The sequence below is a fragment of the Pagrus pagrus genome (genome assembly GCF_965226575.1).
Source record: "Pagrus pagrus genome assembly, chromosome: 1".
Lineage (NCBI taxonomy): Eukaryota > Metazoa > Chordata > Actinopteri > Spariformes > Sparidae > Pagrus > Pagrus pagrus.
This window is the reverse complement of record NC_140185.1, coordinates 11,606,492-11,619,539: the sequence shown is the minus strand read 5'-3', so window position 1 is coordinate 11,619,539 and position 13,048 is coordinate 11,606,492. Positions and strand designations below refer to the sequence as shown.

The 13,048-nt window shown below is 39.1% G+C and overlaps 1 protein-coding gene across 13 annotated transcripts in view; it reads right to left on the bottom strand.

Annotated features, from left to right (window-relative positions):
* Positions 1-11,112: 11,112 nt before the first annotated feature.
* tle3b (TLE family member 3, transcriptional corepressor b) overlaps positions 11,113-13,048 on the bottom strand; it is a 148,585-nt gene continuing 146,649 nt past the window's right edge. For all 13 annotated transcript variants that reach the window (XM_084350906.1, XM_084350905.1, XM_084350907.1 and 10 more), the window contains one exon: positions 11,113-12,503. In XM_084350906.1, coding sequence (XP_084207032.1) covers positions 12,396-12,503 — 108 coding nt within the window. In that variant the 3' untranslated portion in view covers positions 11,113-12,395. The remainder of the gene's footprint in view (positions 12,504-13,048) is intronic.

Genomic DNA, 13,048 nt, shown 5'->3' with positions numbered 1-13,048 from the left:
TCTGGTCCGAAGTGAAACCAAAGCTAAATTTACAGCTGCTGATTCATTATCGTGGCCTCTATAGCGAAAGAAACGCTTTCTACGGGTGACAACTTCACCATTACTTTCTCTGTAAAGCAGAAATCATCAGAATATCACAGTACAGTGCAAGTTATTTCTTTTCTCGTCTTAATTGTAATTAATTTGGTTTGGAAGTAATTCAAAAGTCACAGAAAGTAATCAAGTTACATTATTTTAACAGGCTTGGCCTTGTCCTTTATGCACCGCTCTATCTACTAAACCCTTCCCCTAGACATGTGTGTGCTCTTGTATCCTGTCCCCTCCCCGTTTAATTTAATTTACTTTACATATATATTTATTTACCTTTTTGTATGTATGTAAGGTACACTGATTTGATCATTTATATCGTCACCACTCAACATGTGCCCTTATCGGGAGGTACACAGTGGGAAGTTATTAAATGGTACTTTTTCCCCTGGAAAATAGCAGAACAACCCTTAATGCCTCGCAATCTTACACTGTGATTGTTCTTTTTAAGACTTGATGAAAAACAAAGTCACATTGTGATCATTTTTGATAATTGATCAATCAGTTTGCGTAATTAAGAAAAATAGTCATAGGTCTGTGATTCCAGCTTCTTAAACCTGAACATTTTCTGGTTTTGTTCCTCCTCTATGACAGTGAACTGAATATCTTTGGGTTGTGGACAATACAAGACATCATTTTGGCCTTTCAGAAACACTAATCAACATGTTTCAGCATTTTCTGATGTTTTATAGACCAAACAAGCAATTGATCAATTGTTAAAATAATCATTAGTTTCAGCCTTAATGATGATGTTCTGATGAAATACAAAGTCCCTGACTAACCTGTTAGTTCTGTTTTGGTTTCCTTCAACTCCTGTTAGAAATATCTGCGTCTTTAGTGCTAAACTCGACCGTCTTCACCAGATTCTAGTTCACTTCACGTCTCTGCCATTCCATCCTGATCGAGCTCCATCGTGTCAGTGGTTGCCTGTGGTTTAAATGGTGGCTTTCATGATGCATTGTGTGTCATTGTGTAATAACCTTGTTGATACTCATCCATTCAGTCTGAGTAGCTGGAAGACCATCAGGATATCCCGAAAGCATCGTAAAGCTGCAGATGCATGGCTCAATTAAAACAATCACATTATGACGTGTAATGAACAATCATTCGTCAGTATTTGTGTTGAACTCTTGGTGCCGTGTTTCGCCGTACTGAACCGTCTCCCTGTGAGTTTCTCTGAAGTGGCACTTTTGCCCTGTGATCCTAATTATCTCTGAGGACATCCTCGTTACAGCTCCGGTTGATGGAGGAGGAAGGAAGGAAGTTTATAATCATGTTCAATTAGTGCTCCTTCACATTTTATCTGAGCCTTTCCACTGTGCTAATTACTTATTTGTACCAATTATTTGCTTTGCTGAGCTTGTTAACCCCCGTGTTCACCTTGGCAGTTAAAGCGATTGCTGTGAGGCGTGTTTCACAGTTTCCCTTTTACAGTCCTCTGAAATGAAACAGTGATGTGTTCTGTTGTTGCTTTGAGTCTGTGAGCCTCCGTTCTGCTGTGTAGCACCGTGTATCACTTACTGTGCATCATAAAATTCATTTTGAATTATTACTGTGCACTCCAGACCTCATTACTCAGTTTGAGCTCTGATTGATATAAAGTCCCACAATCTTCCTAATGACACGTCCTTTTTGTGAGGACTCACAGAAAAGTTATATTCAATAAAATCACCAACGTATAGTGCATTTCTCTTCAACTAAACATGTTCTGTTCATGTCCTGTTTGTTTATTCCACCTCCTCGGTAGGAGTGGGTGTTAGTCTTAGGTCAAGGTTTGCTTTGTGCTTTGAGCATCAGTACTTTTGTTCTAAAATCCCGTCCTCCTCAATAGAAAAAGAATAGTTTGACATTTTGGGAAAACTGTTACAGAACAGATTAAACATTAATGATTTACACTGTTGATTAGTGAACTTCAGAGGTGTTAGTAGGTAGATTCTGTTACCTTTGCAAAGTACCACGCTAGCTATTTCCAGTCTTTATGCTAAGCGAAGCTAACTCCACTGGTTGCAAAAAGAGGTCAGAATGTATGGAAGCTTATGAGAAAATGACCCTGCTTCTCACCTGATTTATTGCCTCAGTAAACAGTTTCCTAATGAGTTTCTGGTTTCAATCGCTAGTTTCAAGTCTTCTTCAAATAGCATGATGTTGATTCTGTAAATTATGGTCACATTTAGAGTAAAATAGAAGATAAAAATAACATAAAATTGACAAGTGGATACCACGCAGTGTCCTTGGGTTCTCAGTCAGATCCAATCAGGATATCCTCACCAGCTCCTCCCTCTCATCCAAATATCGTCACTTCTGGCTCCAAACAAACCAAGATGGCCAAACGAGAATTTGTTTAAAACAAAGCTTTTTCTCTGTATTTTGGCCTCTCGTACACACCTTAACAATGTTTTAAGTCACTGAAAATTAAGCTTTTGGAAACGATGACACAGACACACGTTTATCAGTGTTTGGTGTATTTGAGTTTGTATAGTACACAATCTGCTTCCTATTTACAGTGGCACGCACATGTCCAGTGTACATGAACGACCTTGAGATATGCGTTTTCAAGTGTGTGGTGTGGACAGAGATCATTTCTGAAACCGTTTTAAAACGCCTGGTCGGAGATCTTTTGTTTAACAAGCCTTTCTCCAAAAAAGCCTTTCTCCAAAAATGCCAATGTACGGTTGGACCAGGCCTCAGTTTCTAATGGAAAATTTACTAGATTCTTCTTAGTTTGAAATATCTCACTGAAAATTCACAGCAGATATGTAGATAAGAAGCCCTGAGGGGGAGGTTGATTTGTTTTTTTTCCTCTGGTAAAGCATTTTCTAGGTCTGATCTACAGTAAACTGTGTTCTCTCCTGTGTTCAAGACTTGAGAAATGGTGGAAAAGAAGTTTTGCCAGGATAATATTTCAAAGTCCCTTGATTTTTTTTCCCATTTGTGAAAACATATTACACTTTTTTTTTTAATCTGGAGAACTTTGTTTTCATGTGTCAAATCAAGTGAAAATAATTTTGGGGTTTGTTTTTGTAATATTCATTTTGACCACAAGATGCTGAAGTGCACCACTACCCCATGTCCTAAACAGGACTAAAAGTGATCGTGTTTTCTTCTCCTGCCAAATAAAATATATACATCACTCATGAGCATATATATCACAGATAGAACACAATTAAGGAACTTGGTAAGATTATACTGGCAAAACATTTTTTCCACCAATTTAGATCGGACCTAGAAAATCCCCCCAAAATGTTTTTTCTTCTTTTGCCCCTCAGGGCTTCCGTACTAACACGTCCCTCATGTGACAAAAATATTGATCATGAGAAGCATCGCAAAGGTAGTATTAATCGCAGGTCCATTGGATTGCCTTACACTGTGAGGTTTCTGTTATTCTGGCCTCATGCTGTACATACTTGATATTCGGTATACAGTCAGTGACTGTAAGCTGTCCTCATGAAGCCTCCTTCACGGTTTTCTTTTCTTTTTTACTTGAATCCTTTAAAATCCCCCTCTGGTCCTGAACAAATAATTTAAAATCCAGTTTAAGCGTCATTCTTACCAGTCCGTGTGATCAAAGACCAAAGGAAATGCTTTTATAACAGTAAAAGCATTGAATTATACATAACAATATGAAAACTCATCTCACACACAAACACACACACACACACACACTCACACTCAAAGCCAGTCTCTAATTTGAGCCCCTGATCCTGAGTGGGCTCTTGTGTCCGGCAGCGACTGATGAAAGCTTCTCATCTTAAGGACAGGTCAGAAGATGAGGCGAGGCCTGGCTGCTATCAAAGGGACCTGAATGACCTCTGGGTGCTGAAGCACCGGCGCTCTCTGCCTCTACACAAGCTCCCTTTAATCTCCCACTGCTCTCCCAAAACACTTGCTTATCCAGTGAGCGAGAGACAGCAGAGAGCTCCTCGTTTTTTATCTTTTCCTGTCTTTTTTCTTTTAAAGTACACACCTCTCCGTTTTCTTCGGGCTGCTTGGTTCAGCCTAACGGATGCCCTGAAGAGGGGAGACACAGAGAAGACAGATGAGGAGGGGTGTAACTGCTGACAATGGGATGGAGAAATGGAGACGGTGGAAGAGGAAGATGAAACCATAAAAGGCTGTCTCGGTGAGAAAAGAGAGAAAAGGCTCATCATTTCGCCCTCCATTTGGTCGCACGGAGCTATAAAAAGAGAGATGAAATCAGAATGCTGTCAGGTAAAGGAGAGGAAAACCTCTGCCTCCCCGCTGAAATGGACCGAGCAAAGAGAGAGGAGAGAGGCAGGGCGCCCCGCATCACTTCTCCTTCACAGCAAAAGCTCTCGACTGTCAGGAGAACAAAAACACCTTCATCAGGACTTTACAGGCCGATCTTTCAAAGTGGTTAAAAGCCTTTACTGGAGCACGGTCGGCTTTTAGAGGAGATCAGAGGAAAATGTCCTGTGTGAATGGAAACGGAGGGATACAGTACTCAAAATTAGTCAGGGATATTTTAGTGTTTCACGTGGATGTTTTTATTCTGTGACACATCTGAATTTTTATTTTTGTGTTTTGTGAATATTTTTGGTCCCTAGTTTAGAATTACTTTAGTCAGTAACGTAATCGAAGTATCACAGTATTAAAGTAATGTAACTTGATTACTTTCTGTTACTTTTGGATTACCTCAGTACCAAACATATTCAAATAAAGACGAGAGAAAGACCTCTCATGTGGATGGTTACAGACGAGTATTATTATTATTTTAAGAAACCCTGTTAGTAATCCTCTTTTTTACTGAATGTATCTGAAATCTAATTACACCTTTTTTTCTATGATTTTACCAGAATACAGTTACCTCTTTTTTGTGAACCCTGATCATTTAATCCCATTACATGTATTCTGTTACTCCCCAATGACTGGGCGATATGGCCTTATAATAATAATAATAATAATAATAATAATAATAATAATAATTAATGATGATGATGATGATGAAGATAATATACAACATATATCTTGATATTTTTAAACCTCCTCAAAACATTTCATAAATGCTGGGACTGGGCGACAGAATCAAATATCACAGTATTTTTGAACAGATATGGATATTGTGACAATATTTTAGGGATGACTGACTTTCACTTTAGTACCTTAACAAGAGATTTTTGACCAATAATCATCAGTAACATGGATATAATGAAGACTAAGTGGGTTAAGACGAGTATTAGAACAGGTACAGTGTGCTAAGTTCAGAAAGTCACTTTACTGTAATGCAGCCTTTAAAGCAGGAAAAGACAACACTGATGTCACGATATAACGATATCCAAAATCTAAGATGATGTATAGTCTCATATCACCATAATGAAGTTTTGAAAGTTTGTAGTACAACATTCACTCCTCTTGTTACTGTCCCTCTGTAGAGCTCACTGACAAAACAGAAAATAGTGGAATTTTGCACTAAAATGTCCAAAACGCTGACAGATACACACTTGGATTAACAGAGAAATTGCATAATTTTCCATTTGTCGCAGCCAAATTTCTCTTCACGATTCAGTTGAAGCTCTTGTTAAGGTTACTGAATAATCTTTGTCTTGGTCAAAGTCAACAGTGAATCAAGACAGGATGTGTTTACTCTCCCATTTATCTCAGTATGTCTCAATATTTAACCAAAGCCACTTTCTTTACTGAAGTTTAGTTTCTTAAACTGAACCACATGTGATAAAGCAGAACACAAACCCTGTTTTATTGTCCAACCTGACCACCTTCTCATGACTTGTTGTGAGCCACTTTATGAAAAACCAGTGAACATGATCCATACAACAACTCAGTTACCCTTAAAACCTGATCGGGAGAACTTAAAGGAAGAGTTCACATAAAAATGTAAATCCTGTCATTATCTACTCACCCCCATGTTGAGGGTCAAGTTTTGTAGTCCACAAAACATTTCTGGAGCTTCACAGCAAAACAGCGTTGCAGCATTCACATAAACGACTGAAGTAGATGGGGACTTGTTTTAAAACCTAAAAAAACAAAACAACATATGGAAGCCCTGAACGGCAAGAGAAGAAATGTTTGTTGTTTTTTTTCTGGCAATCCATTTTCTAAGACTGATCTAAATTGTTTTCTGTCCTGTGTTTATATCTGGAGAACTAGTGGAAAAAAAGCTTTGCTCAGCTAATATTTATTTTTTCATCTGTGAAAACTATTTTTTTTTTGCCGTCACTGTCACAGGTGAACACCGGAAGAAAACATGAATGCTCGATGACTCATAATTTTTTTTTTTCACCCAGTTTCACAAATGAAAAACACAGGTTTATTTGTAAGTTTCATTTTTCCAAGTGTTTTTGCTTTTGTATTACTAGTTTTGACCACAGGCTGAAGTGCACCACTACCCCATGTTCTTAATAGGACTAAAAGCCTTCATGTTTGTGTGTGTGTCCACCTGTGACACTGATGGCAATTACAACACATTCCTCGTCAAAAGAAAGACATGATAGTAATGTGACATAACCTGCTAAAACACAATAGATGTATGTTGTGTTTAGTGTGCGTGGAACTCCCCTGGAAAACCAAACACTCAGAGATGCTCACAAGTCAAGTCTCACGTCTCTTCTGGTTGTAATGAGCGTTCTGTCGTCTGCTGCATGCCATCCTGTCTGCTGAGAACACTGCATAGTTATCAATAAGGAATTCAAAGCATGCACTGTGTTATCATCACTACTTTATCTGTTAGCATAGAGTATCATCAGCACTGATTAGCTGTTTGGTATATGATCAAACAGGCTATTGCAATGCAATACGAAAAAAACACACAATAAAAGCTTTTCCTTTAAAATGAATAACTGTATTTTGCTTTGCAACATAACTACACAGCTACAGCTGCTAAATGCAAAACTTTTTAGTAGTTTTTTATGGTACGTCAGTCACTTGGTACCAACTTTCACAGTACCAAGTGACTGACCTATCCGGGTGTGTTTTCAGGTGCCTGATAAAGTTTGATGTGGTCGATCCAGCATCCTTTATATTTATTCCTCAAACGTTGCATTTAACGATTCTTTTGTTTGCGCCTTGTGTGTCGTTCCTGTGGGCAAAGCTCATGACAAATGGGAGAGCAGCAGCAGTTGTTGTGCTCGCCGCCATGGTGCTGCATCTGTGGCCGTGCACCAGATGCATAAGGTTAGTCATGAGGGAAGCTGTGTCTCAATTCATCCAGGAATTGAGACACAGCTGGAATGATGTTCAGCTCTGCAGACATTTTCTTAATGTTGATGCGCCATACAAAATAAATTGTTAAGATTGTTCACGAGTCCCAAATCTTGAGTCCAAGTCGAGTCTCAAGTCTTTTGAGGGCGAGTCTCAAGTCAAGTCTCAAGTCACAGAGATTGCGACATACGTGTGACTCGATTCCAAGTCGCAAACTTGAGTCCCCATCTCTGCAAACACAAAATGAGCCTTACAAAAAAAAGTTTTTCTTCTTAAAAACATGTTCTTTCATTCTGTTTCAAACACGTAAAAAAAAAATTGCTCTGCTAAAAAAAAATCTTTCTTTCTTGTCAGGTTCACAAATGAAAAAAACAATCTTTTGTTTTTTCCATACCATTTTTTTTCTCCTGAAGTTTTTTTTTTGTCACTCAGGTTGACACAAATTCTCTGGGATTTATTTTATTTTTATTTTTTTACATTTTCACAGATGGAAAAGAAGCATTTGTGGAGCTTCACTGTTTTACTGTGAAGCTCCACATTGTTTGGTGGACTACAAAGACTACAAAGCTTCCATCAGTATGACATGAGTAGATTATGGCTGAATTTTCATTTTTGAGTGATCTGTTTCTTGAATGCTATAGTAAGCAGGGTCATACAGGGACAACTGATGTATTTGAAGAAAACATGTACATGTACGCATGCATAGCTCAGCCATATGCACAGAGCCTTAAGCCCACACAGTTTGCTGAAATGCATGGCAGAGAAAAAGCTCCATATTGCATCCCTAACCACGCTGTCTCCCCCCTCTCTCACACACACAGTCAGAAATCACAGCCTTACAGCCAGCACCCCCACACAAGTGAAAATGAATGCACTCACCACCTGTGGTGGGAGCAGAACAAGAGAGTGGGAAAGGACGTGGGAGGGGAAGAAAGACGAGGAAAAGAATAAGACATGGCGGCGGCTCAGGGCCATGAGTCAGTGAAACAGGATCACAGACATTAATAGTAAAGATCATGAGTAATCTAATGACAACATACGTGACGGAAGACAAAGGAGGCTGTTTCATAATTATGTCCGTTCATTCGTGAGACATTTTATCCTCAAATCCTGTTTCACAATCAGCAGCGATACCAGCACAAAGCCACAGATTCACAAAGTTTGTCTTTTCTCAGGTGTGTGTGGGAGTGTGTGAAATGTGAGTGTGACTGAATGTGTCTGTGTGATTCAAGTGAGGCAACAGAGTAGTCACTGTGTGTGTGTGTGTGTGTGTGTGTGTGTGTGTGTGTGTGTGTGTGTGTGTGTGTGTGTGGTTTGCCAAGCCACACAGATCCTGGTCTGTGTGTCTCATCCCTCCCACCATTACTCCTGTCAGCAGGCCTGAAACCACAAACCATCCCGTCTGGAAACAAAGCCATTAACTCACAACAACCGTCTCCCTCACACCTTCTTACTTCAGTTTAGATCTCCTCTCTCCGTCACACTTCACTTGTTCCATATCAGTGTGTGTGTGTGTGTGTGCGCGTGCGTGCTGACAGATACGTTAGCAGTCTGTGTGTCACAGCCATGACATTTAACTGTTCCCATTCCCAAGAATTACACCAACAATAACGACTTCATTTCTTTGTCAACAGCGGCATTTGGTCACTGTTTTTTTGTTTTGTTTGTCTCTTTCATAACAATCCCATTTTACAGGCACAGAGTGTGTTTTTGAATTTGTAGTCTGAGCATCAAACTGGACTGTTCATGAATACAGAACAGCACCCGGATGGTCAAGTACATTTTAAAAACATTGACTGTTCGGCTCTGGAATCTGAGGCCCTCTGATGAAAAACAAACATCTGAATCCTTTATTGAATTATTGATAAACCAACACATTTTCCCACTCAATAACACAAACTTCCATTATGCGTGGACTGAACAGTCAGTGTTTTAAACTTTACTCGATGATTGGCCCAGTCCTCGGAGAGCACCTGATTTTTTGCTTTTATATTACTTCATCACTGTTCCTGACCAGCTGCAGCACTCGCCACGTTTTAGTCTTTTTTATTTTTCTTTAATACCAGGTTTAGACTGGCGTTTGTTCAAATGTTTACACTGGTAGATAAATGGGGAGTCACATGAGGAGATGACTAATAAATAGGCTATTTTTTGACAGCCTGTGAGATCAGTAAGGAAGGGCACAACACAAGTTATCTCTGCAAAAATAGAGATAACTTGTGTTATCTCTATTTTTAACACAAGTTATCTAAGTTACAGCGAAGGGAAACATGTTAATCAACCTGCCGCCGTACCTGATCCTTTAACCTTAATGTAGGTCTGACTGAGCAGAGCCTCACTGTGATTTGAATGTAATCAGTGCAAGACGGTTAAAATATAAAAATAATGACTTGTAGCAACCAAACTGTGCTTCAAAATCAGGCATAATAACATCATGAATATTAATAGAAAAATAATATTTTTAAAATGTTTCTCTCCACTTTCTGTTGAATTATCACTGATCATCACTCGGCCGTTAGTAACGAAACAGTCTTTTCTTTGCTCAGATTTACTTTGTGGTAAAATATGAGGAAATTAAGAGAAAAACAACAGACATGATTTTCAGTTGTGCGTCCGCTGTAACATTTCTTAAATTTAAACTCGTACAACAGGTTCAGAGCGACAGTCGATGAGGTGTTTCAGATAACAGCTTCTGTTGGTTACGTAACTCTCACCAACATGTCGCAGCAAGAGTATCCCAGTTGAATGATTTCAAACTCTAAATGTGTTACATCGACCTTCATACAACAGCACTGGTCAGCCAAATATTCCAGGTGGCAACTCGCAGTATTGCAGCAAAAAAATCCCCCTCTGGCCTAAAAATGTATTTCCCCCACAGAGACACCTGTAAAACTGAAATAAAATCTTATCTGCAATCTGAACATAACAAAACACCAATATCTTTCATTGTGTTTAATCAACATGGAATTTGCTAAATCGTGACGTCACACAGACAAGAGGACTGACTGAGTCACACTGAGGTGAGTCAAAACTTATCCTTCAGACAAATACCAAACAGTCTTATACAAACCTCCGATATGGGTTACTTTGTTAGATACAGAAACTATCTGACGTTAGAGGAGATTTGAGTTTTTAACCTTTTTTAAAGCCTCCTCTGTTTCTGTTTTAGATTAGTGCAGCTCAGGGTAGCCAGGATTTCAGAAATATTATATCATGAGTCACTTTGTTGCTCCGCTCTGCTAACCTCAGAAAAATTGGGCGAGGTTTCTAATTTTATTTATTTATTTTTTTAAATACCTGGATGTTTCAGTTACTTAATGCAGACAATGGTGTCATCTTTAAATTGTATTTTTGGAACAAGTTGTTGAATGCTGAAATATTCATTACTATTTGTTGATACATTAAAATATATCGAGCATAAAAACATTCAAATCATGGATGCTTTCTAAACTAAAAATAGTATATTTTCTTTTAATAGCTCAATAAATTGGTTTTTATGGACCAGAATTTCCTGGCCGGGATCAGGCACTTTCTGGAAGCGTCCTGTTGATGCCTTGATGTTGCCAGGCAACATGGCTGGACTAGCTGCTTCCCCTCAGTTTTCAGTCTTTAAGCCAACATTACCTTCTCATGATTGTAGCTTCATGTTCAGCAAGTGTTTCCAAAAATTTCTATGCACCATTCCTCTAACTGTTCGATGTAAAGTTCTCTTTAAGTTGCTAAAACTCCACACAACACACAATAACTGATGCTTCACACAACACGCAGGCCTTCAGAAGAACATCAGAAGTGTGTATCTGTAGGTCACATCTGATGAAACGTTAGCAGTAGGTCAATCACAAGGAAATGGGCCATTCTACAAAAACGGTTTTATTGATTTATTAACAACTGTACATTTCTTTTCAGTGCTGACAGCATTTGCTACATACTTTGGTGTGATTCAGAGGGACGGCTGCGGGTCGCCCCTTTAGTTCTCTTCTGGGAAATGCTGACAGGATCAGGAGCACAGTGTGCAAACCAGAATTCATCACTGTCGTCTTCACGTCAACATGGGAGACACTTGATTTACTAATTAATGATTTTGTCACCAGTCTCTCTGCTTCTCCCCATCACGGCCGACCAAACATGTTCCAGGAATATTGATAAGATACAAACGGGGGCAGAGTGATCCCAATAGCACAGATCGGACTGTTTGAGGAACCAATGGTGCAATTCAACATCCAGATTACGTCACGTTAGCAAAAAGCACATTGTCACTCAGTTTGTGCCTGCTGCAGTGCTTCTGCTGCCAACTGAGGTCCAAGGGTTAGGCTAAACATTAAACGTTCCCATCTCCCACAATCTAACAAGGTAAAACAAACAGGTAGGAGGACAGCACAGACAGATGTACACTTTAAAAAGGTCTTTTTATATATATGAATTAAATTTACATCCATCTCTTCTCCTGAATCGTAGCGTCCCACTCGGTCCAAAAGTGGTCCAAACCAGCTGAGGCGCCGCCCGAGTCAGGACTGCACGTGTTCATCGTCCAGTAAGAGCACTGTGACAAAAGGCCATTTTAAAATCTCCACGAAACGTTCTGCTTACAAGCTTCATGCTCCTGCTTGATGTCTGAAAAAGTCAGCCTGGAGAATGTGCTTTAAGAAAATCAAAATTGTTAAAAAGTTCTAATCTATGTTCTGCTCTCCCACTCAGACATCATGGCATAAGACAGAGTGGGCCAAAAAGATCATCACAAGTACACCCAGGACATGAAAATATATATATTTTTATAATATATATAAAATGTCTTTATTTAATCCGATATGTACACTTTTCACAAGACGTCTGAGGAGCGATGTCCTCAGAAATGAAGCGCCGCTTCATCAGGTCACACCCAAATATTCTCAAGGAAAAACAGAAAAAAATTCAGAAGTCACAAAAAAAAGTGTAACCCAAAAATAAACCGAAACAAAAAAGGACAAAAAACTTCTTTCCAGCACGAGTATCCTCAGGCCAACAGCTCCACTGATTTCCACCAGTTTAGTTTTCCAGATCTGTAGTCCGTCTCAGTTTGTTGTAGTCCACAGACTATGGTCGAAGGGGAAGTAAAAGTCCTCTCATCAGAAGTGCTGAAGCAGGAGCCTTGTTTGTCTCTAGTAGATGACCTCGTAGACAGTGGCCTTCTTGTCACCCGATCCTGTCACGATGTATTTATCATCTGCGGAGATGTCACAGCTCAGGACGGAGGACGACTCCTTCGACTGTGGATTTAAAAAAATAACAGTCACCATTAAATCCTCTATGTTCATCTTGATCATATCATCAGTCTTGTTAGGCAGGATTAACAATTAAAATTTCCCTTAAACAGCTAGTGGAGAGTTTTTTGTTTTACAGTAGCCAATAGAGCTGGAAGGTTCTTGTACTGTAATCAGTGAGGCCTGGCTCTCAGGAACAAGACGTGACTTCATGACTTTAACATTTTTCAGATTTCTTTAATTTAGTATAATTACTGTTACATTACTTTAAATACTCATTCAACAGATTTAGCTGTGGCTGAGATGTTGTCCGCTGACTAGACCTATGAGATGAGACTAGATGCCAGTCAGATTAGCTAATATAGCGAAACAAAATTGAAAAAAAAGAGCTGGATGAGCCTGAAGTCTGAAAGCATTACGGTTTTACAGAAAGTAAAAATATCACTAACTTATGTAGTCTTGACTGAGTGCAATGTTAAGAAACTATATGAATAAATATATTAATTAAAGAGTATGGTCTAGACCTGCTCAGAATGGAAAGTGCCACGAGA